Below are 25,790 nucleotides of genomic sequence, written 5' to 3' on the forward strand. Positions count from 1 at the left end.
TTTTAAGTATACCAATAATATCTAGCTCGAGGATCTATTACTGATATCTAGCCAAAATTCTCTTTACAAGCCAATGTTTATTTCTTTTAAGTATACCAATAATATCCGTAGATTGTAACTTAAACAAGAAAAAAAAAAAAAAAAGAACAAAGGATTCATGAATGTTAAACTAATTGAGCCTTATAGAAAGATAATTACAACTGTCCTTGGCGGATATAAAGATCGAATTACTCATTGAAAAAGATCGAATTACTCATTGAAACAAGAAATATGGTTCAAGCGTTGGCCAAACCAAGATTGAAAGCTGCGAATACAAAGAAATGGGGATAAGAAAATCAATTGGATAAATACATAGCAAGGACCAGCACTTAAAAAGGCTACCAAGGTTTACAATTATTACAAAACCATATATGTAGCCCGACAAGATCGGAAAAACCTAAACTTACATTTACAGTCTACCACAATTCACTATACAACTGCTGTAATATTGAGGTAAGAATTCTCTTACCAACAGATCAATCCAAATATGATGTTTCTTTGCCAATAAATATTCAAAGCTGCTTTCATGCTGAAATTCGAGTCTCCCTCTCATCGATGCAGAATTCCAATTTCAAAATCAATCTCTCTGTTTGAATTGTACAAGGTGTGATTGGAACTTTCTGGCTTTGCATGCAGGCCTCGAGGCCATCATATAATGTCAAATTGTTGTCCTAAGCTGACTGCAATGTCACCTCCCCAGTAGCTGTTCTTACATACTCTGCACAAGCCTCTGGGGTGTCTTCTTCGCTAGGTGGAACCAGCTGCCAGAAGAGCGGTAGATACGTATCCCATTCCTTGAGAATAGCAGTGCCTTTGCTGCTGCCAGTTTTTTCCTTCACCAAAAAGGTATCAGAAAAGAATCAATAATACGATAGTCTGTTTTGAATTGGTTATCTTAATAGTAGTTTTCCATCAGGGAAAAAACAAAAGGTGCATATCAGGGGAAAACATTGCCAAAGGACAGCGTGGATGCCACAAAAGATTTAGATATAAACTAGCACAAACATGAGACCAAGGCCTAGCTAAACCGGTAAGTGGGCAGCCATACTAAGACTTAGGTTTGAGTCTCATGTAGTGTGCGTGTCTTTAATTAAATAAACAAACTGACACAAACATAAAATCTTCAAAAATACTTGAAGTTGGCAGAATTTCATAACTTCACTACACCATTATTTGACTATAATGTCAATGGCTAAATGCTCAGGCAGTTCATGTGGAACACTTACAACATGGGCTTCAATAAGGCTCTTCAACTGCATCTGGCCAACAGGAGCAATCACCCTCTGGACCTTCACTATCTCCTTATTGACCTGCTCAATACTTTACAGGTTATGATTTTGAAGTGAATTTACAGAAATGAAAAATAAATAACAAAAGAAAGCGACCGCATAGTTAAAAGAAAATGGCAGTACAATGTCAACAATTAATACTTGCTACAACGATGAAAATGGCTCAAAGAACTTGACAAAAAGGAAAATAACAAAAGATGAAAACTCCAAACATGCCCCTTCACAAAGTCAAGCTGTCAAAAACGCATTCACGCAGAAAGATAAATAAATGCAATAAATAGAAAAGGAGCAACACTTTTTCAAGACAAAAAGTTTTAATGACTTCATGCTATCATAGGTTCAGGCATGGAGAGCTTAGGTTTGTTGTGTAGAAAGAAAATTCAAAACTAACATAGGAGATTCAGATTCTAAGTATAGATGTGTTACAAAATCCAAGGAAAGATTGGAGCTAAATAAGGTTGCAGACTCGCAGCATAAATATAAAATGAGCACAAGTTTTGTACAAGTTTAGAACAATGTGCTAGCAATTTCAATTGCAAGAAGTTTTAAAAAGAACAAATATTTCTTTGTAGATATGAAAAAACTTCCAGCATAAAAGAGAGCAGACAGTGAAGGAGAGATCAAGACCATCAGCACAAACCTTGGGGATGAGAGTATCATCCTCATCAAGAATGTATGCCAAACCTCCAGTCATTCCAGCAGCAACATTTCTACCCACTCTGCAAAAGTAAAACATATGTGTTGCTGCAATTGATTTCCTTAAATTAGATTGATGATTGATGAAGGTTAAGAAATAGCACTCACTTTCCAAGTACAACGACACAACCACCAGTCATGTATTCACAACAGTGATCTCCAGTGCCTTCAACAACTGCTTGAACAAGTGAGTTTCTCACGGCAAACCTCTCTCCGGCTTTTCCTCTAACAAAGATTTGACCACCAGTTGCTCCATACAAGCATGTATTCCCCACTATTGTTGCTTCCTCAGGGCAAAATCCAGTGGTCTCAATAGGAGTCACTACAACCTCACCTCCAGCCATTCCCTTGCAACGTTTACATTGCTCATGTCAGATTTTTCTAAAAATAAAATATGAAAAATCAATCTATTTTCAAGCACAAAAATTAACATCAAACTTTTGTCCAAAGATCCGGATGCTAATCATCTTAATATGAAATAATTAAATAAATATCGAACTTGTCAATCTTGTAAAAACCCCAAAATGTCGGAGTTCATTGTCAAATGCAATTCTTAAAATCAGCCAACTGATGTCAAATCTCTCATCTTAAATGAAAACTATGTAAAATTCCGAAAACGTAAGCTCTTGACCTAACCAATTTGAAGATTAGGTGAACCAATTTACACTTTCGTAACACGAAAATCATAATAGTATATGAAGATTAAAATTTGTTTAGAGAATACCTTTCCCACATAATCATTGGCCTCTCCAATCAGGTGAATGTTCATCCCAGGTGTCAAAAAGCACGCAAATGACTGGCCAGCACTCCCAATAAATCTGTAGAAAAAAAAGTTATTCATTTACCTTGAAATGAGTAAAAACTTATCAAGTTACGCATCTTTCACTTTGTTGATATAAACCATCGTCAAGCCACATCTTACGTTATGTTTAGCTGCCCAGCAAAACCAGTGTCTCCATATTTCTTCGCGATCACACCTGCTATACGCCCACAAACAGCTCGGTCCACATTGTATATCTTACAGGTTTTGTGAACCACTTTCTCATACTCAATTGCATCAGATATCTGGATGATCATACAATAAGATCAAGAGTTTCCATCAGTGCAGTGCATAGCGGAGATCTTAAACATTAAGTAGCATCATTTGATGTATTCTATCTTTCAACATGTTTCATAATAACCATTGGATCAACAAATTGCAAAGTAGAAGTTCATGTTTGAAAGATATGATATTGAGATATAGTTTATTTCCTTCTCATTTCATATTGGAAATTTTATGAATTCATAGGTAAAAGATTAGTCCCTTTAGTTTCAAACACTAGGTAAACTCGGTTTCAGCATCTGTAATACCTGTATTATGCAAGCTACAAAGGGGGATACATGAAGAATGCTTTGGTTAAAATATAAGATAATTACATGTTCTTTTTCTAGTTTATTTAACTGGGTTGGGTCATACCCCAGCCCCCACAAACACAGTGGCAACTTTTCTAAATGACAGCACTTGTTGGAACAATAGAAACCCATGAATAAAATATGAATGCAGTTAGAAGGGATACAGCACAGTTAAATATTTCAAAGGATAGGCCAGTTGGTTGGCCTCTTGCTGCGGACGCAACAGATCAAGGGTTCATTTCAAAAATCTGAGTAGATACTTTCAATATGATAAAAAAATAAATAAATATTGAACTTGTCAATCAGTCTTATAAAAACCCCAAAATGTAGGATTTCATTAGAGTGATCCACCCCCACTATAAGGATAATATCAACCACCTGATATACATTTCTCCTATTCCATACAACTGTAGTTGCAATTAATGTTCATAAATCAATTTAACAAAATAACAAAATGGATTGATTGCCAAGAAAAGGAATATCTAGCAATCATGACTGTACGATCATCAAAACAAATAAAAAAGCACTGTTGTACTCAACAATTTAGTGCCCATCCTACTATTGTGCAATTGGCATCATCTTCTATCTCACTTCAATTGGCCTGCCATTGGCACTACTTTCTATTTCACTTTCTATAAAAATTACAATTGGCCTTGGCAAATGCACAGAACCACTATTTACCTATCTTTAGGCCTCTTATACTTTTCTATCATTATTAAACATATTTGACAAATTTGCATTAAAAACAAACAATACAAGTTTATTTATTTATTTTTCTCTAGTCCATCATTTAGAATGGTGAAGACCGCCCACCCAAGATCACCACTAGATCAACAACTAAATCGATGCTCACAATCATCAGCCATGAGTTACCTCAGGATCTGCAAGCAAAACCTCATCCAGTACAGGCCCATTCGTATGAACATCCTGATTCCTTATTTCCGTACTGCTCCATTTTGGCAATCCAACATTCTGAAAATAAATGTAGAAATATATTACAATTAAATTTCATAGGCATTTCCACAATAGGAAACACGGTGGGAAAATTAGTAATGAATTATACGCACTGAGAGAATATAACTGAGATCAAGATGCTGAGTTTTCACTAGAGAGATGTCCCGCGGCCTGAACAAATCTGTTCTTCCAATTACATCATCCAACTTCTCATAACCCAGTTGTGCCAACATGCCTCTAACCTAAACAACATTGTACAGAAAAGCATTGAAGAATACAGCGAAGGTGAATGCCATTTTATGTGGAATCATTAAGGTAATAGAACAGGAGATATGTACAGACAAAGTAAAGAAGAAAAACTGAAAACCATAAAAATAAAAAGAGTAGGCAGACGTATTACCTCCTCAGCTACATAAAGGAAAAAATTAACAAGATCACCAGGCACACCAGGAAATCGTGCACGCAGTTCTTCTCTCTGAAGACAAAGTGGGGGAAAAAAAATAAATAATGAAGATCACTACAGTTCCCAAAAAAAAAAAAGATCAAAAAGAAAACATAATAGAACAATAGGGTTTTCTTTCTCACTTGACTGGCAACCCCAACTGGGCAATTGTTTGTATGGCAAATGCGGGCCATAACACATCCAGTAGCAATCATTGCCACAGAACCAAATCCATATTCATCAGCACCCATTACTGCAGCCATTAAGACATCAACTCCACTTTTGAAGCCGCCATCAACTCTGAGAATTACTCTTTCTCTCAGTCCATTTGCAATGAGAGTCTGCAAAAGATTGCCATCAATCAATGTGCTCCTAAAGCATCTTATAAAAGAAGCAGAAGAATAATTGTCATAATTCAATACAGCATCAAATAATTACCTGATGCGTTTCTGTAAGTCCAAGTTCCCAAGGACCACCAGCATGCTTTATTGAACTAATAGGGCTGGCTCCAGTTCCACCATCATGCCCAGATATCTGCAAAAAGGGGGAAAATATAGATACATTAGGAAATAATATATGAATGGCTCCTCAGAGAAAAATGAGATACAAAGGATTATCAAACTGTGAATGCTGTTATGCCATGAGAGCAGCAAGTTATTGCCACAGTCGCACTTATTGCTCTGATGGCATAGCAAGAAGACAACAACATATGCGGATGCCGCAGCAACAATTCTGTATATGGCTTTAACAATTGCATATTGAGTGTCACTTTACCATGTTTCCTGTGGACACTGTCAATGATAAAAATGTAGTTTTACAATAATAAAATGCTATCTGGAAAATTACATTGATATATATACTCTATTGGTTCCTATTGTGCAGATATAATGCACCTTAGTTCTATACAGACCATGAACATTTTAAAGATTGGTTAAAGAAAATTTAGGTTTCAGTTACCAGATTTTGGTGATAACAACGATAAAGAACTGGTAACGATATTTCAGAATTTTATGAAATGCTTGGTTAACAAGTAAGCGATTATCAACTACTGAAATTCATGACAACTCAAATCACATTGACAAAGGTTCTCAAAATAAATTGTGCATAAAGATACAATGCTTGATACAGGTGAACAAAAGATCATGGGTGGATACCTGTATAATATCAGCATTACCCTTTGCAACCCCAGAAGCAACTGTTCCTATTCCAGCTTCTCCCACAAGCTTTACAGACACCTTAGCTTTAGGGTTAACCTTTTTGTTTAGCAGATGTCAGAGATCACTCTTAAGTGTCTGGGATATACATGTTACTAAAGAGATTCAAGATGCAGCAGAGGACTACCTGATGAAGGTCATAGATCAACTGGGCAAGATCCTCAATCGAATAAATGTCGTGATGCGGAGGTGGAGATATAAGTGGAACACCAGGTTTAGAATTTCTCAACCTTGCAATGTATGCACTAACTTTTTTCCCAGGCAACTGGCCTCCTTCCCCTGGCTTTGCACCTTGTGCAATTTTGATTTCCAGCTGATCAGCATTGGCCAAGAATGTTGGAGTTACACCAAACCGGCCTGAAGCAACCTGAAGAAGATGAAATGGGAGTCTTTGATTAAGAAATTGACTATAATAAGTGCACGAGCAAAAATAAAAGTTCTATCATCTTTCTCTTTTGAAAGAGGAAAACTGATAAACTTCTCCCCGATAACGACCATCACTGTTAGCATGCACTTCCATGAGATTAAGAACACTATTGCATCTCATAAGTTTTAAAATAGATAAACACAGGTACTTGGAGCTATAGTAAGTGTCATAGGAAAGACTGAAAAATTACGAAATAGAAGAGTTTTATATAATCTTTCGAGAGTAGGAGTGTCAGGACCTGTTTAATAGCACTAGTAGCAGTATCTCCATTTTGAAGACCTTTAAGGTGTGGTAGAGTTGGAGAGTACCCATCAACAACATCAGTAAGTGGGCTCCAGCGAATAGGATCCTGGATTAAAACAATTTAAAAGTTAAAATAAAAAATAAAAAGTAACTATTAGCATCAAAACGTTTTTGCTGATGTTTCATGGTCGCCAAAATATAAGCAAACTTTGACGAAGGTGAAAGTTTTTATGATAATTGTGCGTCATTTTACCCATAAAAAGTGAACAAAGTACCTCTCCACCTTCTCCTGAATTAGATTTCCCTCCTAGTCTATTCATGGCAATGGCAATGGCTTCATGGGTTTCTCTTGAAATTGCACCAAGTGACATTCCACCGGTACAAAACCTTTGAACAATAGTAGCAGCAGGTTCAACCCTTCCGACAGGAATAGGAGCACGATCACTTTTGAACTCAAGAAGATCACGAAGAACCTACAAATAAAGTTGAAAGATAAATAATATGTAGATTTCAAATAATTTAAAAAAGCTGGTTATCAGAGTGACCCAAACCAAAAAGAACAATATAAAACATAAAAATCAACACTCACATTCACAGGCCGGTTAGCCAAATGCTGCTGATAAATTGAAAAGGCATTTTCACTCTTTTGACGAACTGCTTTATGAAGCAATTTCGACATTTCTGGGTTGTTTCCATGATACTCTCCTTCAGAGCAATATTGAAAAATATGAAAGAGTATTAGAAAATACGTTCAAACAGTCTCACAACATTACAGATAAACAAGAATAATTAAATTCTGTTAACTACAAGCGATATTTAAATTTTCAACTGGACAGGCACGATTTCATTACACTAAATCTAATTCGCATCAGATAAAACTAAAGCAAGAAACTAATTTGCTCATGGCTAATAAAATTTACCTAGAATTTTAACTTTTTTCTAGGTTTTGGTTCAAACGACAGCTAATTTCATAAGAGCATGTAGAATTTAATCATGATTTACGAGAAGTTATACCTCCAGGTCTAAATTGTATAAATCCATAATTTTCTAATCTTTTTGCTGTATCTCCGGAGAAAGCCTTCACCCAGAAAGACAATGACTCCCTTGCCAGCTGCAATAAAGTAAGATTTCAGTAACAAAATTGAATGGACAAAGAAGTCAATAATAAAATGGATGTTAGAATGAAAGTAGGAAGAAATTTTTTTTAAGGTTTGCTGTATTATCAATCGAATAATCAAAATTTCCCTGCAAAGCAACCGGAACAACAGCTTCCAAAATCTGCAGTTAACTACCAGCAAGACAATCCAGAAAAAACAGGGAAATCACTATTACATAAATGTAGAAGAATAAATCAACCAGGAAGACAATCCAGAAAAAACAGAGAAATCACAATTACAGGAACTTAGAAGAACAAATCAATTAGCTGATTAAAATAAGGACACATAAGAAATCAATTTTATCACATATGAAAGAATTTTTAAGTCTTCCTTTGCAAATAATTTTCCACTCAATCTGGGTTAAAACTTAAACCCCAGGTATTCTCAGAATGGAGAAATCTAAGATACATGTTAAACATAAACTTTTCACGTGATCTCAAGTTAATTATAGATCAAAGCTCGTAGATATAATTGCATAAGGAATGTTCGTATCATGCAGAACCAATTTTTTTTTTTAATCTTTAAAAAAAAAAAGGAGGAAGAAGAAGAAGATTAGCTTTAGTTTTGATGCATTCTAACCTCATCAAAAGTTAATCCGCCAATATTTGATACACTCCCAGAAAATGCAAGATCAACAACCTCCTTCCCTAATCCATATATCTCAAATATCTGTGCACCACAGTAACTGAATAACAAACATTAGTCAGTAAACTGTCAATGTATGTAAAATATAGAGTAATAAAGAAAAAAAAAATTGCTCAGATCTTCTACCTTGAAAGCAATGAAATGCCCATTTTAGAAAGAATTTTGAGAAGCCCAGATTTAACTGCCTGGAACAGTCATAAATTGTTTTAGATTAAATTAACATATAGAATAAACCAAAAAGAAAAAAACTAATTCAATGAGAACAATCATAGGTGGCTGGTGACGTGGGATTCAGGTCAAAATGCATTAAAACAGTCTTTCAAAAGAAAATGAATTCTCAACTGCTTAAATGTGTAGAGATTCCATGTCCGTGTTTGATATGAAATGGAAAAGATCTTTACAAAGAAAATGAACAAGAGGCCGACCACCCTTACAAATCTGAACCTCTCTCCCCTTTTAAATAGAGCTCCCTCTCTCAGTTGACCTCATTACAGACACCACAATAGTTTGAGACCCTTTCATGCATCGAAACAACTTTCAGTTGCTGCATTTCATTTACATTTTATATTATAGTGGCTGGCTCCAAAACATAAATACTTGAATTATTAAAAATTAGAAAACCTTGTAGCTAATCGTCTTGAGGAGTGCCCATGGTGTTTTTTTATGGCTTTGAAAACAACAAGAGTAATGTTGACCAAATACACTTACAGGATCAGAATGTAAAGAGACTTGTAATTGGAAAATAAAGAAACTACAATTTTTTTTTTTAATTTTTGATAAACCAGACTCCCGCACTGACTCGGACCATGGTAAGGCCCTATCATGCCCTAAACTAGGGGTCAGGCAGGCGCCCCAACCCCATAACCCATGAGAAACTACAATTGTTACTTGTCAGAACAACCATACTGAAAAAACAAATAAGAATAATGACGTGTAGCAAAAAGAGTAAAAATATTAGCACAAAACTATAAGAGACGTAAAAAAGGATTTGTCTTGCAGTGAAATTATTTTCTCCTGTAGTGCCAGTGTGCTATTTTTTGTGCACCTATCACTACTGAACAATAAATAAATAAGATAAGGCTTCACAAATTACTCAACCTATCAGAGGTATACTGACCTTACAAAAGTTCATTTGAGCCTGTTCGATTGTCACAGAAGGCATTTTCCCATTTCGCATCAAGTTCACAGTTTTACTGCTCAGACGCCACTGTCGACAAGTCTCTAGTGCCAAGTATGGACATACAGCACTGAAAAGACGATTTTAGAGACAGAAACTAGTGCATACTCAGTTAAAAACTCCCAAAAGAAAAAGTGATTTCAAACTTATTAAAACTAACGTTATAATCAATTCAAGTAACAAGACACAAAAAAAAAGAAGTACGATAAACATCAGCAACATAAGTTTCAATGGATATAAAACCCTTCAAGGTCATTCCATGCAGTAGATATGAAAAAGTTATAAATTGAATATAACTCTAGAGATTCCCGATTGCATAAACTCCATGCTTGACATGTGTGGAATATTTTTTTCTCTTAAACACAGAGTGAACCATCGAAAAAGTAGTATTTCGCTATTAGCTCAATTGCTTTAAATTGCCGTTTGAAGCTCTTCAACAAAATTGGAATCTCTTGCATAGTTCAAATTCTCCTATCTCTATATTTGTAGGGATGGCAGAAAAAGCCTGTCCAGCCTGAGCCTGGCCCGACCCAGCCATATTTTCTAAACTTGCAGGGCTGGGCTCATGCTTCGCCAAGAAGCCCAAGCCCAATCCGAAAGCCCAATAAATGCCTATAAAATTAAAAATATATATTTTATATTAATTAAAATACACTTTTTAATATTTATTTAACCCGCCCATAACATATATTTAAAGTTTTGAAACCTTTTAGCTAACTTTTAAAGCTTAATCTAATAAATACAAAACTTTATGTATTATAAATTTGTAAAATATAATGAAAAAAAATTCAAAAGGTGTATATTAATTTATTTTAATTAAAACAAAATGTAACACATAAATTCGGGTTTTAATCTTGGCTCGAAGAAAACCCAGCCCGACAAAGGACATGCCCAAGCCCGAGATTTTGCCAACCCTATATATTTGGGGATTGTTAGGATTTTGGGGGAGTTGATAAAACTTTGGCTTTATGGAAATACTGTGTGATGGCATTCTTTTGGGTTAGCGAGCAAGAAAGAAATAGAACAATCATTGAAGCCGTAGAAGGAGGAGAATGTGGATTTTATTGGGAAATGAGTTCAGCTTTTGGGGAATCTTTATAGGATTCAATATTGTTTAAGGGCCAGGATGCATCTTTTAGCTGTCTTAAATAATTGAGATGCTGTTATAAAGGGACAAAAAGTGAGAACCAAAAGTTCACCTCAGAATGTTTAATAAGGTTTCAAACAAAGAAAAAGAATTAACCTTGCTCCATATCCTATCAAACAGGCAAACTGATGTGTGCTGAAGCACTGAGCAGTGTCTGCTACAATGGAAGCTGACATTCGCAAACCATTCTGAATAAGATGCTGGTGTACAGCTCCTACAGCAAGAAGTATAGGGATTGCAGGACGAGTTGGTTCCTGGCCAAAAAACAGAATAAATAAGACATGCGTGGAAAAAGGAAAACGTAAAAATAAACATAATAAAGCTAAAAAGGGATAGCAGACCATATTAAATAACGGACAATAATAGAAGCATCAAACTCAGCAGGTCAACCTAAGCATGCTCCTCAAAGAGAGAATACAACAATGTGCTAAACTGTACAACAAAACACAAGTAGGTATGTGATGCACTCGTGTAAGCATGTGTCTGTGTACAAGAAAAAGGAGTGAACCAGTGTTTAGGTGGAAAATTGGAAATTAAAAAAAAAAGGGGTCAAACCATAACTCTAGCTTTTAAAACCATACAAAACTTTTCTCTAGCACAATCAATGATGCAATGATGCAATTATGGAGAAACAAGCAAAGTTGGCAGCATCCTTACTACATTCCGATGACATAAAAATCAATAGAAACTATACGCTAAAATCATGTCTTATAGAGTGATCAGCGACAATATAATGAAACAGTAGCTGATTCTCACAGAACCAGTGAGTCCTAAATAGGTGAGGACTGGAAAGTAAAAGTTCCATGTGAATACACAAATAAAATTAAAGAAACTTACAAGCTCATCAGCACGGTCAGACAGAACAAGCAGTTGGGAACCATTTCGAACAGCATCATCAGCGGCTTCACATAGTTTATAAAGTGTCTTCTCCAAGGAACCTTCAATTCCTTTACGTATATCAAAAAATGTAGGTAAGACTTGAGGTTTCAAGAGTGGATCCTTGAGCAACGACTCCAATTCTCCTTCATTCAGTACAGGACTAGAGAGAATAACCTAATTTAAATATCAAAAGAAACAAGACACTCCCAGATGAATAAACTTTTAAACAACACACAGTTTGTGAAATTCAGCAAAGCATAATAAACACCAGTAGACTGCAAGGCAGAAAGAACATGCCGACAAACCTGGGAAGCATTTTCAGGTCCCGCCTCCAAGATGTTGCCTCTTCTCCCAATGTTTACTTCGAGAGACATAACTAATCCTTCTCTTAGAGGGTCAATAGCCGGATTAGTAACCTGCACATACACGGTACAGAGCAATTAGCAAAAGCAGGAAAAGAGAGGGGGGGGAAACATATTATTTTACATACACAGAGTTAATCATAAGGCATGGCAAAAATTAAGAAATAAAATCAAAATGTGTAACAAATAAGTGCAAAACTTAAATTTACAAAACTATAACACTAGTAAATTGTTAATCATAAAATTCACAATTCGTTACAGATAATACTTATATCTGACATTCAGTATGTATTATTAATGAGAATGTGTAACAACAAATACATACTTCTAATTCTAGTCAGAAATACATACTTCTAAGATCAAATTTATAACATTAACCATTCAATAGGAAATTTGAAAACATTCTCATTAGTTTAAACATGAGCTGCAAAAACTCATCTATATCTCCATATTGAATTCAGTGAAAAGCAGCTGCTATATTGGTAATACCAGCAGAAAATCAAAAATGCGATGACAAAACTAAGCACCAGCTAAAATCATACAAAAAAAAAGTCAGATAAAAGGGGAAAAAAATCTAATTTTGAATCGCAAAAAGCTGAACACCAAATAATAATCAGTTAAAGGAAAAGGTTCCAGTAGGTAGAATTCATCCAGAATCATATTGTTTTGAGCAAACCTGAGCAAACCGTTGCTTAAAATAATCGTAAAGCATATGTGGCTTCTGTGACAAAACTGCCAAAGGAATATCATCTCCCATGCAAAATGTAGGCTCTTTCCCTTGTGCAGCCATAGTCTCAATAACCATTTGCACATCCTCACTAGAATATCCAAATGCCCTGGTCCATCAAAGTGCAAAATGATAAGAACCATTCAAGAGGTGAATTATTCCATAAAATAAGAGTACAGATTTTACATCATCCCTGATGAAGAATGCATCAATAGGGATATATAAACCCAATTCCATTTGCCACAAATTACACAAAAACAACAGGACACTTTCCATGCTAGTTTATCCAGAGTTCAAAAGAAATGTGTTACACTGCTAAGCTTGCCAACAAATACCAACTAAAAGTAGTTTTCTTTCTTTCTTTCTTTCTTTTTTTTTGTGTAAAGCGCATGTGTGTGTATCTGCATAAATATTCAAAGAATGACCCAAAGATTTACCAAACAGTCCTATCATCATTAATTCATCAAATTTTTAGAATTGAATACCAGAAAAAGAAAAGGTCCAGCAAGAATCTAAAAACATACAAACAAATACATGGACCCAAACACAAGCCTAATTTTGCTTTGTGCTACCATATAATTAACTTAAATAAAGGGTTCCAAAACAAGGCCTCTTGATCATCCCTATAACATGTTGAGACATAATTAATTCTAAAAGTTGAAGCTGATAAGAAAAAAGACCATCAGTATATTTTAAACTCTGACAAAACTTCAACCAAGTTTATCCTTATCTCAGCTTAATTTACTCCTAGACAACTTGGATTTTAATTTGTCATAATCTTTATATGAGGGCACTTCAAGAAGCATGTATGCACATTACATTCATGGTCTTTCATCTCCCATCTAAGTAATAAACCCATCATACGTCATATATATGACGGCAGACCTACACGGTTAGCGTACATGAGAAAAACCTTAGAAATCAATAAGCAAAAAGAAAAAGAAAAAATAAAACTAACTTGCAATTGCAGAACACAGACAGAACTTAAAAAGGGAAATTATATGCATTGTCAAAGGAACTCCAGCTGGAAAGCTTCGAACACAATTCACAAGAGTGAGATGAATCCTAAGGCAATCATCTCTTATTAGAACAATGCTATGATCTGTACCACACTTAAGTCAGCCGAAAAAGTCTTAACTTACTGTTGATGTCTTAAGATTGCTTCATTGTCCATAGCTGTAGCCGAGAAGAAGTTTACAGGCTTCAAGGTTCGCAGGTTTTCACTGACCCACTTTCCATAGGGATTTGAAGCAGCTACTCGCTTTTTAACCTCTGTATTCTCAAAAACCTATGAAATGAATGTTTCAGAAACAAAATTAAATTTTAACACTGTGTAACCCTGAAACTTCTTGCATTCTTTCAGAATCAAATGCCATCATTTGGTGAAAGCAAATTAAGAGGAGAAACCAAAAAATTAAAGTTAAAAATTAAAATCCTTCATAAACAAATATTTAGGACGTAAGGAGGGAATGAAAAGTGCATTCATAACAGAGTACAGCTTCATTTTCTTTTATAAAATATGATAACCCTAGGATCACCCAAGGGAAGAAATTAAATAACTATACCAATTAATCAAAGCTTCTTACTATTGGAACACACGAACAACACTTGACAGCTCTGAAGTTTGTTTTGAGCCAATAGATAGTCCCCATAAAATGCATGTCAACTACCCTACAGAGCATTCAAACTGGAAAATCATGGTCAATTTTACTCTAAATTTTCCAAACCCAGCTAGTTAACATTGTATGTTAAAGACTTAGAGCTGACTTTCATGTGATGTAACTTCTGGTTTGCAAAGGACACCATTAGTTATCCGACTATTCACAGACATGAAATATATCTTAAAAAGTAAAAGAATCAAGGGTGTATGCTACCAATGACAATACACATAAAAAGGCAGAAGGCAACAAAATAATTAACAATTCTCGAGTCTTTTACAAACTCCAAAAGAAAACTTCATTAACCAATATGTGGACTTCAAGGGAAAATAAAAGTTAAATTAAACACTTCAGAAGTTCTTCAAGCTGGATGATATTGGTAAATGATATTTAATAGTTTTTGAAAACACAACTACTTCCTTTACAAAAAAGTGTACATGCACCAAGTAAAACAAAATGAAACTGCTGCACAAACCTGACCACTCCGCAAATCAACCGCTATCATCATTCCAGGACCCAGACGGCCTTTCATGGTGACTTTTGCATCATCAATCGGTAAAACACCAACCTAGATTGGAGAAACAGAATAATTGGTACCTCATTTACTATGATTCCAAAATCACCAGAGTTTCAAAACATTTAACACAGAACAATAGGTCAAACACGTTAATTATATATGGCATAACAATTAATGAAGCAACTGATGATTGGTGGAATGGTTTTCAAGTAGCTTTTTTTTGGCTGGCCACCCAAGTTCAAGCCCTAGGGAAGGTAAAGGCTAAGATATCAATTTGGGCTTTGCTCCCCACGCCCAAATAAAACACCTTTTCTTTAAAAAAATAAAATAAAACTAAATGATGCAACTGCTTTCAAACCAAATATGACTTAAATAGTATAGACCAAGTGTAAATAATTTGCTAATATGGCCTCTTTTCACATGTAGCTATTTCCTTTCAAGAACGAAGTCATTAGGATATCAAGCTTTTAGTAATTGAACATTATACTTGTTGGAAAGTGGTATGTTAGGAAGTGTAGGAAATAATAATTGTTATCTAGCTACAATTAGTAAACAGCTGTTAATTAACTATTATTAGTGGTTGAGTGTCAGTAGATAGTGGTTAGATTAATTAATATTTGGATGTTAGTAGTTAAGTTAATCTACACACACACACACATATATTCACTTAATCACTGTAAATGAGATAAGCAGAGAAATAAAACATCTTTTCTCTTCACTTCCATTTATATTTTTGCTCCAAGACTAACCATTTAACCTTTTGACTTTCCCAAAGCCATAAATTATATATGTAGTACTTTGAAATGTGTACGTAATTTGAACCTTTCTCTTTTTTACCATAATGTCATTAGCTGATTTTGATGTCTTTCCTTTTAATGAAAGTATTATTTAGCTTTCCTGTGGGATGTGCAGCTGTTAGCCCGTATATGTTAAACAGTAGAACACAAGTTTCCAGAGCCAATAAGTCAAGAGCACAGCTTGGCAGAGTTGTGAACTAACCACTCAACCCCTAAGTCAATTCACAAATAATTGGTTATTGCAAATAAAAGAAGATAGAGAATGCACCTCAGAAGCAACATAGACCACATTGTCAATTGTCCGCCAATACCTAGCAGGGCGAAGACCATTCCTATCAAGACAAGCTCCAACAGTTTTTCCATCACTGTGCAAATGAATTAAAACCAACTATTAGAAAGGAGGAAATTAATCTGGAAGGGATGGGAATTAAGGGGGAGAAAGGGCACAGGGACGCAAAAGTAGACTAAAATGCATGAAAGAGATAGAAGTCTTCACAAGAATGATTGGGATTCCAGGTTATTGGTAAAAAGGTTTTGGTCGTTGAAAGTCATTAAGGAAGCCCAAAGCACTAGCAAATTTTCATTGATCAAAATTAATTCAAAGTCGAAGATAGTATCATATAACGGAGAATAGTCCATAAAAAACTTTTATTTTTAGTTTCATATTGCTTTTGCACACATAAACTAGATAACACTGGTATATGTTATTTATAAACTTTCCATCCAGCAGCATATCTACAACAGTTCATTTCACATAGCAGATTATAACTTTGTGAAATCGACTATAGCTTTACTAACATCAAATAGAAAATTAGTGTCTGAAATTCTTGTATGGCCATTACTGTGCATTTGTCAACTTTAGTCATAATCGTTGCATACAGAATGACTACACTGTTCTTTTTGCACTGGTTAGCCTTGATTGAACTCCTTTCAAAGCAGGTTCCAAATTGTGCCTATTTTCATATTGTCCACAGTTATTCCTTTAACCAAACAATGACAATGACACAAATCCACATATTTATCAGTGCTTTAATTATTTATAAATTTCCAATTTTTAGGCCTTGTTTGGTTTTGTGGTTAAGTAGTAGTAGCTTAAACTCCTGCAGTTGTGGTTTGGAAGCTAGGTTGATTTTATCCCACAGATATATGATGGAAAACCTATGATGTCTTTACTATTATTGTCAAATTATTAGTTAAAGCCATATGTATTTAACACTATCAATGTTTATTTCATAGATACGGCTTTTTTTTAGGCCACAGCACCCCAGTAGCAAACAAGGCTTTAATTAGGAGAGGCTAATAAATGCCAAAAGTTACGATACCTGAATAAGAGTAATGCAGGCCCATCCCAAGCTTCCATCTGACCTTTGTAGTAGTCGTAAAAATCAATCACCTAAGGAGAAGTGAAAAAATGCATTATTGGCCTGTCTAGCATAAAATAAAATTACATTATTTTTAAAATCAGAAGGTGAGAAAGTTAGATTAGAACAATTGAGTGCATGCCACTGATTCAAGATAAAAATTGTTATAAGCACAATATGAAGGGGGAAAGAGGAATGATAAGAAAAAGTCAATTGAAGCACGTAGCAACTGCACAAACATGATGGTGTACAATAGGACAAATTTTAAGACCCAAGTGGAGCTGTACAGTCAGAAGAATTCATTTATATAACACCAGATAGTCAGGATCAAGACTTCATTCAATTGGTTGTTTCTAGCAATAAGCAATGAATATATTTTGTAATGCACCAACCAGTTGTAACCCAAAAAATTAGTCAATTTTAATTTAAAAATGGAGAAATCATCAATGCACTAAAATAGAAGATATTTTCAAAAATCAGAATCTTAGAAGCATATAAAACTTCAAATCATCAAAAGAAAATACCTCAGGATATTTTATCGACAAAGTCGGATGATTTTTGTATGCCTCTGGGACAAGAATCATTAAAGCTTCATCAGGAGTACGACCGCTTCTTAGTAACAACTGAACAAAAAAATGAATGAAACTAGTTAAATTTTATTAGAAATTGGATAATCATGAGGGCACAATAGAACCAACCAAAGCACAGGTGTTCAGTCAAGGTCAAGGACTTGCCACAAGCACTGAAAGGTGAAAGGAAAGAACATATTTAGCATGGATCATATTCAAAACCATGCTCTTCGCAGAACCAGTCCAGGGAGTGATAGTTTGGCAAGATATTAAATGGATCTTTTAAAACAAGAAATAACCGGTGTATTTGCAACAAGCTTTTGTTCCTGAATTGCTAGGGGTTCCTTCTTTCTCACCTTCTGACGGATGAGGTCGTTATTTAGCATTGCTCTTTAAAGAATATGATACATCTGGAACCATTCATGTGCACAAGAGAGACAATGCTGTTGGTGGGGTTGCTTGACTTGGAAAGTTTAGGTAGATCTGTGAGAGAGTGGTGCTGCATCTTGAGGGTAACTTTTGAAGGAATTTAGGTTTGAGGAGTTATATTATGCATGCAGGTGTTATTCTGTGAATCAGTACAAGGCCTTAAAAGGGACAAGAAAGTTTTTCAAATCAGGACAAATAAGTAAACTAATCCTATCCTAATCACAGAAGTGATCTTCAGGAAATAATAGAAAACCAGCTAACACAAACTGCTATACATGTCTAATTTGCAGCCCTCACTGATTCTCAAATCTTCCACCATATTTAGTTTGCTTAAATTTGATACATGGAGTCCTTAAAAGGATATATATCAAGCTTCTCTGGTCAAATTCATGAAGGGAAAACATAAACTGCAGATGGAAATTTTAAATGAGATCCTGGAATACTAGAAAAACTCCATTTGAGTGATGTTTTTAATGGTGACAGTCAACTAACGTGTGGACCCAAAAAAAAAATGAATGGAAACAAAGACTAGCAGACAGTTCCATTAAAGCTGCCTGGAAGGCTGAATCATCTCATTAAGAATATGGCATGCTGAATCATCTCATTAGGAATATGGCATATTCCAAGAGTCCCCTAAAGAAATCAAATGAGTGAGAACAACTATTTCCATATAAATTTTGAGAGATCAGATAAATGATAGTTTTCTCCTGTGTTCGTATAAGAAAATTTTTATTAGCATTAAGAAAGAAACTGTAAAAATATCAGGGACTCTGCCCTAAAAGGGGGGGGGGGGGGGGGAACACAGATTCTGGACACATTTTGAACTTTTTTTTTCCCATATCTTCGTTGCAGTCATATATTTCAAATGACTCATCGTTAACAAAAACTACTAAAAACAAACTCTTTGCAAATGTATGAAACTTAAAACAATGCGTACTTCTGCTGTACTATCAAGATTTGCAGAGTCTGAGGCCTTTGGGTTGCCGAAAGGACGAATTTCATTTTCACGACCACGCCAAACAGGAGACTTCAATGAGGCTTCGCGAGATTGCATCCAGTTCAAGTTTCCCTACATTTATATTTCAGCAATTGATATAAATAGACCTGCTACTATACGAAATATACAGCATATTCTTTCAGCAAAGATACTTCAAGAAATCATACCTGTATGGTATTGATCTCTCCATTATGACCAAGCAACCTCATGGGTTGGGCAAGAGGCCATTTGGGGCTAGTATTTGTGCTATACCTCCGGTGATAAATAGCAAAAGAGGTTTTATAGAGCTCATTCTGCAAGTCACCATAAAACAACCCAAGAACTTCAGAACGAAGCATGCCCTTGTAAACAACTGTTTGGTTTGACAAAGAGCAGAAATAAAGCTCATTCCCGCAACTTTCCAACGCTGCTGCTCTTTCTATCAATTTCCGGCAGATGTACAGTTCGCGTTCAATGTCATCAACGCTCTCTTCTTTAACAACTTTAACAAACACCTGCTGTATATTGGGCATTGTTTCTTTTGCGTAATAACCAACTACAGATGTATTCACAGGAACAGGCCTCCATCCAAGCACCTCAAGGCCCTCTTGTCTAAAAGTATTTACAATAACTACAGAAGCAAAAAAAGTGTGTGGTCAAACAACCAATTAGGAATTTAAACAACCGAATACTCCATATAGAGAGATTCACAGAGAATGTACTGCCCATTAATAAAATTAATGTATGAGGCTAGATACAGATCAATGCTTTGAAGATTCGCGCTACATCAACTCTAAGTTGTATCATTATTTCTAATAACAGCAGAAACGGAAGCTCTCAGTAACAGTTAATCATATGTGCATTGGCGCATGGTAAAAAGGAAAAACTACTAGTCTCTGAAAAAGTCCTAAAGACAAGAAGCAAAGAGCAACCTCAATCCAAACAAAAATAAACTAAGGAATCTACAATTACTAAGAAGATGGCAGCATAAATGGTTCAAGGTTCCACGACACTGCACGTGAAAAGAACAAAACTGAGGTACAAACAAGTTCAATTCCAAGAGGTATACCATTTACATCTCCCAAGTTAATAAGTTCAATTCCAAGAGGTATACCATTTACATCTCCCAATTTATTAACTTCTCATAGCAAAACCATTCACATTGTTAATTTCTTCTTGTCTAAGCTGGACATTACAGCATTTTTCTGAAGAATTAACACTAAACTGGCTTCAATAGTTAAATCACACAGCTGCATAATTCCATGTTTCAGCAGCTCACTAAAAAAATGTACTCTGCATTGACTAATTTCAGACAGAGTTTGAGCACATCTCTGAATCTGCTATGATCCAGCTAATAATCTTCCATGAAATTAATACAACTACAGAAGACTATAATTTTCCCTTTTTTATAAAAAATAAGCAGGTTACTTCAAGTAGCCAATATAGGAGCATGCATATGATTATTATCAACAGCAGTATCGAGAAGTCCAGAAATTCCAGTATCTATTAAGAGACGAAAAAGACTAACTTCAGCTCAGAAGAACATCAAAACTTCACAAAAGAGAGTAACACAAACCCGCTTTTATAAGTTGTAAAACTCTCAATTTTTAACAAACTTTCCATCAGTTAAGCACTCAAATGGATCACAAACTGCGATCTTCAGGTCCTCCATCTTTTTGTTTCAAATTCTATTGAACTTTCAACACAAATGTGGAACAGGAGAGCATGTTCATCGGGATTCTGACACTAATTAGACCTCTGAAATAACAAGAATTTTCTTGACTCAAGCAGTGCCACTTTGTTAGCATGGGCTTCAAGAAGGTGCAGTGTCTGATCTTCTGATTTCTACTCTTCCCAAATAATGATAATCAACTCCATCCAAAGTTCAATACAGATACTAGCACAGCACATAGAGTAAACCTCTATCCTCCTCAATTGAAACCAAATATCATTTAGGATATTTAAGCTAATATAGAATGCATAAACCTTATGCAGAACATTTAGAAAATGCAAAAGGAAGCATCAAATAACCATTGATGCACGATGTGCTCATATCAGTAATAACAAATAGAAAATGATGCAGAACTGTGAAAACAAAATTTTTGTTGCCTCAAATAACAATTCGTGCACACTCGATCAATGCAATCGCAAGGAAAGAAAATTAGATAAAATGAACAATCACCTTCTTTGGCTTTCTTCATAAGATCATCATCTTTGGGAAAGAAAACCATTCCCACACCAGTGTGCAACTTATCAAAGGAAGCAATCCCTTCATTTTCAGCCCAATTGTTAAAAAGATCCCATGGAATTGAAGTCATCAATCCTGAACCATCACCAGAATCATTATCTGCTCCACAGCCCCCACGATGTTCCATGCAGCCAAGAGCTGTAAGAGCATCCTTAACAATTTCATAAGATGCTTTGTTTTCCAAATGGGCAATAAAACCAACTCCGCATGCTCCTCTTTCTGAAATTACGTCCTCCAAGTTGGCAACCTGCCGATCATGATATTTGTACGATAAGCACATGAAATAGTTGATTTCAAAGCTTAACAAATGAATAAAACATCAAATAATATCAAAACAGAGACTAGGGGCTATTGGCAGAGAACCACACTAGGGGTAAAAAGGGAAAATATCCAATAAAAGCAACAAAGACAACATATAATTAGAATGAGTGCATAAGAACACATTATTTAAAGTAAAAGCAAAAGACAATGTTACAAAAAAAGGACAATGGTTATACCTCTATCCAAGATACTTTGTCCAGAAATAAACATAATCCAGTAATAATGGCTTATTGTCAGTATGAAAATTCAAAGTTTGCATATCTTACTCAAGGATCAAACAATAAAATGAATTACGCGAAGGACATCAGAGATGCTAATAGATTTTTCTCTTTTGCATCTAATAAGTAATAAAGATTCAGAGCATGCTGAAAAGCAAGAGCACAGTACCAGCACAATAAGTACATGCACAAACAGAAAAGCTAAATAAAACATAAAAAATTACCAAAGTCAAAAAAATACAAAGATTTAATTATATAAGATCCAGAAAGATCAATAAAATTAAGGAGCAAATAGCAATCCAACAGAACAGTTTCCTTAAGAAACCAGAACCTTATTTTACAGCATTAAATACAATTTATCCATTTTCTTTTAAATGACACCAGATAGCCCATCCAATTACCACTTCCAACTGCACTGCCACTTCTTGTTCCACCTAAACCTTATTCCCATCATGCCAACATCTCCGATACTAAAATTGGTTAAAATGCACTTAAATTTCATTAATGTAAACATCAAATATCACAAACCCCTAGTTAATGGGCAATGCAGCATGAGACAATTAAACCAGTAACATCATAAAAGAAACAAAATACTACGTCTTCAACCATTTCCTCTGCACATAACATAATATCAAAACTTTGGTGAATTGCTTTCCTTCGTTCACAGCATCCCCTCAAAAGACTTTCATAACTATTTTCTAGTTCCTAACATTATGCCCAACCTTGTTTGATAATATTAAACCAGAATGAAATTCAATATATATAAAAAGGAATATAAAAAAAGCACATCATTATATTCAATTTCTGTTACGACCGGTAGCTTAAATTTCTTGATTTTGATTTTTTTTTCAACTAAAGTACTTTAGTTAGTTATTCAAAACTACTTGCTCTGCTTATGTTGGCTATCTAAAAAATAAAATAAAAAATTAATCTTAATATCTAAACATAGTCTAGTAGCATTCTGTAACAGAGATTCTCACTTCTAAAATCAAATAAAATCATTCTTCCGTCAGAATGATAACCAAACAGCGTTTTAGTTCGTTTCAAGAAATACAAACATCTCATAATGCACAACGCATGCTCAGAACAACAGTTGCAGTTTAAGTAGGCAGAATTTCATATATAAAACAAATGAAAATGCATTATTTATTAATAATCATAGAAGCCGAACAATAAAGGAATGAAAAGAAAGGAACATTAGAGAAACCGAGGAGATACGTCCTTCTGTTTTTTATTTTTCAACTGTGTTTAATTTTAAGAAATAAAAACGACGCAGTATGATCGACTGTTTCCAAATTAAGCATTCACACGAACCTTTGGTTTGGAATCAGATTGAGGAGCAGAAGTGGTGCGCTCAAGATCATGTACAGCTTTAACAGACGACGATGTTTTCTTATTCAACAAACGAGAAAATACTGTTTGATTACAAGAAACGCCGATTCTCCGTCTGATTCTGTTGGATTGACAATAGAGACCGACAAAATCAACAAAGAGCAAGTTTTTGTTTGATGAAAGAACCGAACTCGGCTTTGTAGCAGCGCTGAGATGAGCAATGACGGGTGAGATTGATGATTGCAAGGCCATGTTTGGTTGAAGAGAAAGTGTGAGTGAAAATAATGGCAGAGAAAGAAATATAAGGAGGAAACTAAATGTGGATTTGAGAGAAGATAAAATGACCGGAAATACAACCACAACCACCCGAGCCTCTTCTCTGGCCTCTACTTCTTCCTCTTTGCTCTTTTCTTTATATATATATATATATATATATATATATATATATATATATATATATTTTAATGATTGATTGATGTATCATTTACGAATATATATTTAAAATTGACACTGACTGTCTAAGCGTTTATTTCTTTACCTCCCACGGGAGTCTAGACACCTTTTACGGGGAGCGCGTATCTTACCTTCAATGTATCTTACAATTTTTGTCTTATTCTTCTTTGTAAATTTCATACAAGTCCTTTAATTGGTATAAATTTTTATAATTGAGAGAGTATTTGTCTTCTTCCATCTCTTCTGCATCTATTTTTTATTCTTTCTAAGGTTCCTTTTATTTCTTTAAATAACAGTAGATGATTATCAAATTCATATAAATCAATAAATTCAGAATAAATTTCTAGTCCTAAATTTATTATTCCTATTCTTTCTTGCTCAAGCAAATCTATTTTTTGATCTATGAGGTTTATGTATATAGTTACTATATTTTCCCAACCTAAAATCATACGATCTATGTTACTTGCTAATTCCTATATGACATTAACTGCTTGGTTCATAATGCTTCTGTTTTATACCAATAAACTAAGAATGTTATAAATTTATCTATAAATTTCATTTTCTTTTCTATTAAAATTTCGCCACCTGTTGTATCTATATTTCTTTCTCTCAATTCCTCAGTTAATTCAATTTCTATGTTTCTTATATTATTTTTCTCTGTTTTAATTGCTTTTATTAAATTTTTTATTTCTTCCTTATTATATACTTTTAACGTATATAAACTATTAGCTATTGCTTGAATAGGGTCCATTTCTTGGTTCTGATTATGGCTCTGATACCATTTTATTCGTGTGTGAACTAAAATTAAAACTAAATAAAATGTAAAATATAAACTAAAATAACAAAAATAAAATAAAAATTGAAAAATAGAAATTAAATAGAAATAAAATTAACAATAATAGGCTGAACTAAGAATTAATTTTTAATATAAGGATGATTACAACAAATAGAAAATGTGAAGAAATGTATATCATTAATGTTCAGATTTATTGACTCCAAATTTATTATTCACTTGAAGTACGTGACTTGTTATCCAACAGTACAGACTAGACTGGTGCCTATTCAGGATCACCTCTGGAATTTACGTCGTTGGTTTCCCGTCTATATACTCAAATGAAAGGGTATTCTTTATCTATATGTAACCTAAAAAGACTTATATTTCAAGTTCTTCATTATCAGAATTATAACTACAAGAAGGTTCTTCTTTATAATCTATTTCTTCCAGATATGCTTTTGCTACATGAATTCCTTCTTCTACAGTTAACATTATTATGTTATGCTTTAAGTTATTTATTTCGATATAACTTATTTTTTGTTTACTAAACAGGTAAGAACTTTGTTTATATGATCCTAGATTAAAGTCTATAATCATCATGTGATCATTATATGTTATTTTTGTAGTTTGATCTATCATATATTCTTTGGATTCGCCTAAGTAAAATCTATGATTCATAGTTCAGAAGATAATTGATATTTAAAAATTTGTTTCATTACAAAAATTTGCCCTTCCTCCATAAATCTTTTCACCAACAATCACCAATAAACTTCCACCATGAGATAAGGTTTAAGAATTATTACCTAAATTATTCTTGTTTCCTTGCCTTCTGATCCTTTTCCAGTGACCTGCAGCCTGGTCGTCCTAATTCCCTCAACGGCCGCCTTGCCTCAACGGGAGCAACGGACTTGAGTGGCCTTACTGTATGGATCTAGATCTTCGTGCTTGGAAATGTTGGATAAATTTAGGTTTCTCTTTTCCTATCTCAGATGTTTGTTTGTTGTTTATTTGTTGATGGATCGATTTAGGATTTGGAGCAAAAAATGAAGATTTAGTTTTTCATTTTCAGAGAATTTTGACGCTCTTGAATTATGACCGAATGAGAAGCTCCAAGAGTTCTTCTCTTGTTTGTTTATTTATTTCTCAATTCTCCTTGATACAATTACATTATTGCCCTTACATTATTGGGCTTCTTACATTATTGCGCTATGTTTTATTACATTACTGCCCTTATATAATTGGGCTTCTTACATCATTGCTTATGTTTTATTCCACCATGTATAGTCCTTATTTTGTCACTTATTTCCTTTATGCTGTTTCCTTTAGATTTGTCGGGCATCTCTTTT

At 34.5% G+C, this 25,790-nt stretch overlaps 1 protein-coding gene across 3 annotated transcripts; it reads right to left on the reverse strand.

Moving 5' to 3' along the window:
• Nucleotides 1-227: 227 nt before the first annotated feature.
• Nucleotides 228-23,619, reverse strand: LOC102609089 (ferredoxin-dependent glutamate synthase 1, chloroplastic/mitochondrial). Of its 3 annotated transcripts, XR_008051625.1 has the most exons (34): nt 23,199-23,617; nt 21,280-21,592; nt 19,286-19,728; nt 19,059-19,190; nt 17,648-17,746; nt 17,085-17,155; nt 16,031-16,127; nt 14,924-15,016; nt 13,933-14,078; nt 12,740-12,899; nt 12,007-12,117; nt 11,660-11,875; nt 10,919-11,076; nt 9,616-9,745; nt 8,625-8,683; nt 8,433-8,538; nt 7,711-7,807; nt 7,286-7,401; nt 6,972-7,169; nt 6,692-6,802; nt 6,154-6,393; nt 5,967-6,065; nt 5,251-5,346; nt 4,956-5,153; nt 4,771-4,845; nt 4,484-4,612; nt 4,290-4,388; nt 2,947-3,089; nt 2,749-2,842; nt 2,133-2,371; nt 1,969-2,047; nt 1,266-1,349; nt 509-872; nt 228-304 (listed from the first exon to the last, which is right to left on the reverse strand). XR_008051625.1 is itself a non-coding variant. In XM_052433259.1 (33 exons), exons 1-33 carry the CDS (start codon nt 23,466-23,468, stop codon nt 711-713), a joined length of 4,863 nt encoding a protein of 1,620 aa, XP_052289219.1. In that variant the 5' UTR covers nt 23,469-23,617; the 3' UTR covers nt 228-710. The 3 variants fall into 3 exon arrangements, 2 of the variants coding, with proteins under 2 accessions (XP_052289219.1, XP_052289220.1); XM_052433259.1 differs by having other exon boundaries at nt 228-872; XM_052433260.1 differs by lacking the exons at nt 228-304; nt 509-872; nt 1,266-1,349; ... (1 more) ...; nt 2,133-2,371; nt 2,749-2,842 and having other exon boundaries at nt 3,043-3,089; nt 4,498-4,612; nt 23,199-23,619.
• Between the last annotated feature and the right edge of the window lie 2,171 nt (nt 23,620-25,790).

The sequence above is a fragment of the Citrus sinensis genome, chromosome 9, assembly GCF_022201045.2.
Source record: "Citrus sinensis cultivar Valencia sweet orange chromosome 9, DVS_A1.0, whole genome shotgun sequence".
NCBI classification, from domain to species: Eukaryota; Viridiplantae; Streptophyta; class Magnoliopsida; order Sapindales; family Rutaceae; genus Citrus; species Citrus sinensis.

What these genes read in the sequence shown, in the direction of transcription:
- LOC102609089 (XM_052433259.1), bottom strand. Translation starts at nt 23,468, where the DNA reads ATGGCCTTGCAATCATCAATCTCACCCGTCATTGCTCATCTCAGCGCT. An exon ending in TATACAATTTAGACCTGGAG is followed by an intron (nt 7,402 to 7,710) that starts GTATAACTTCTC and finishes ATTGCTCTGAAG; the next exon opens with GAGAGTATCATGGAAACAAC. An exon ending in ATCTCAGTTATATTCTCTCA is followed by an intron (nt 4,389 to 4,483) that starts GTGCGTATAATT and finishes ATTTATTTTCAG; the next exon opens with AATGTTGGATTGCCAAAATG.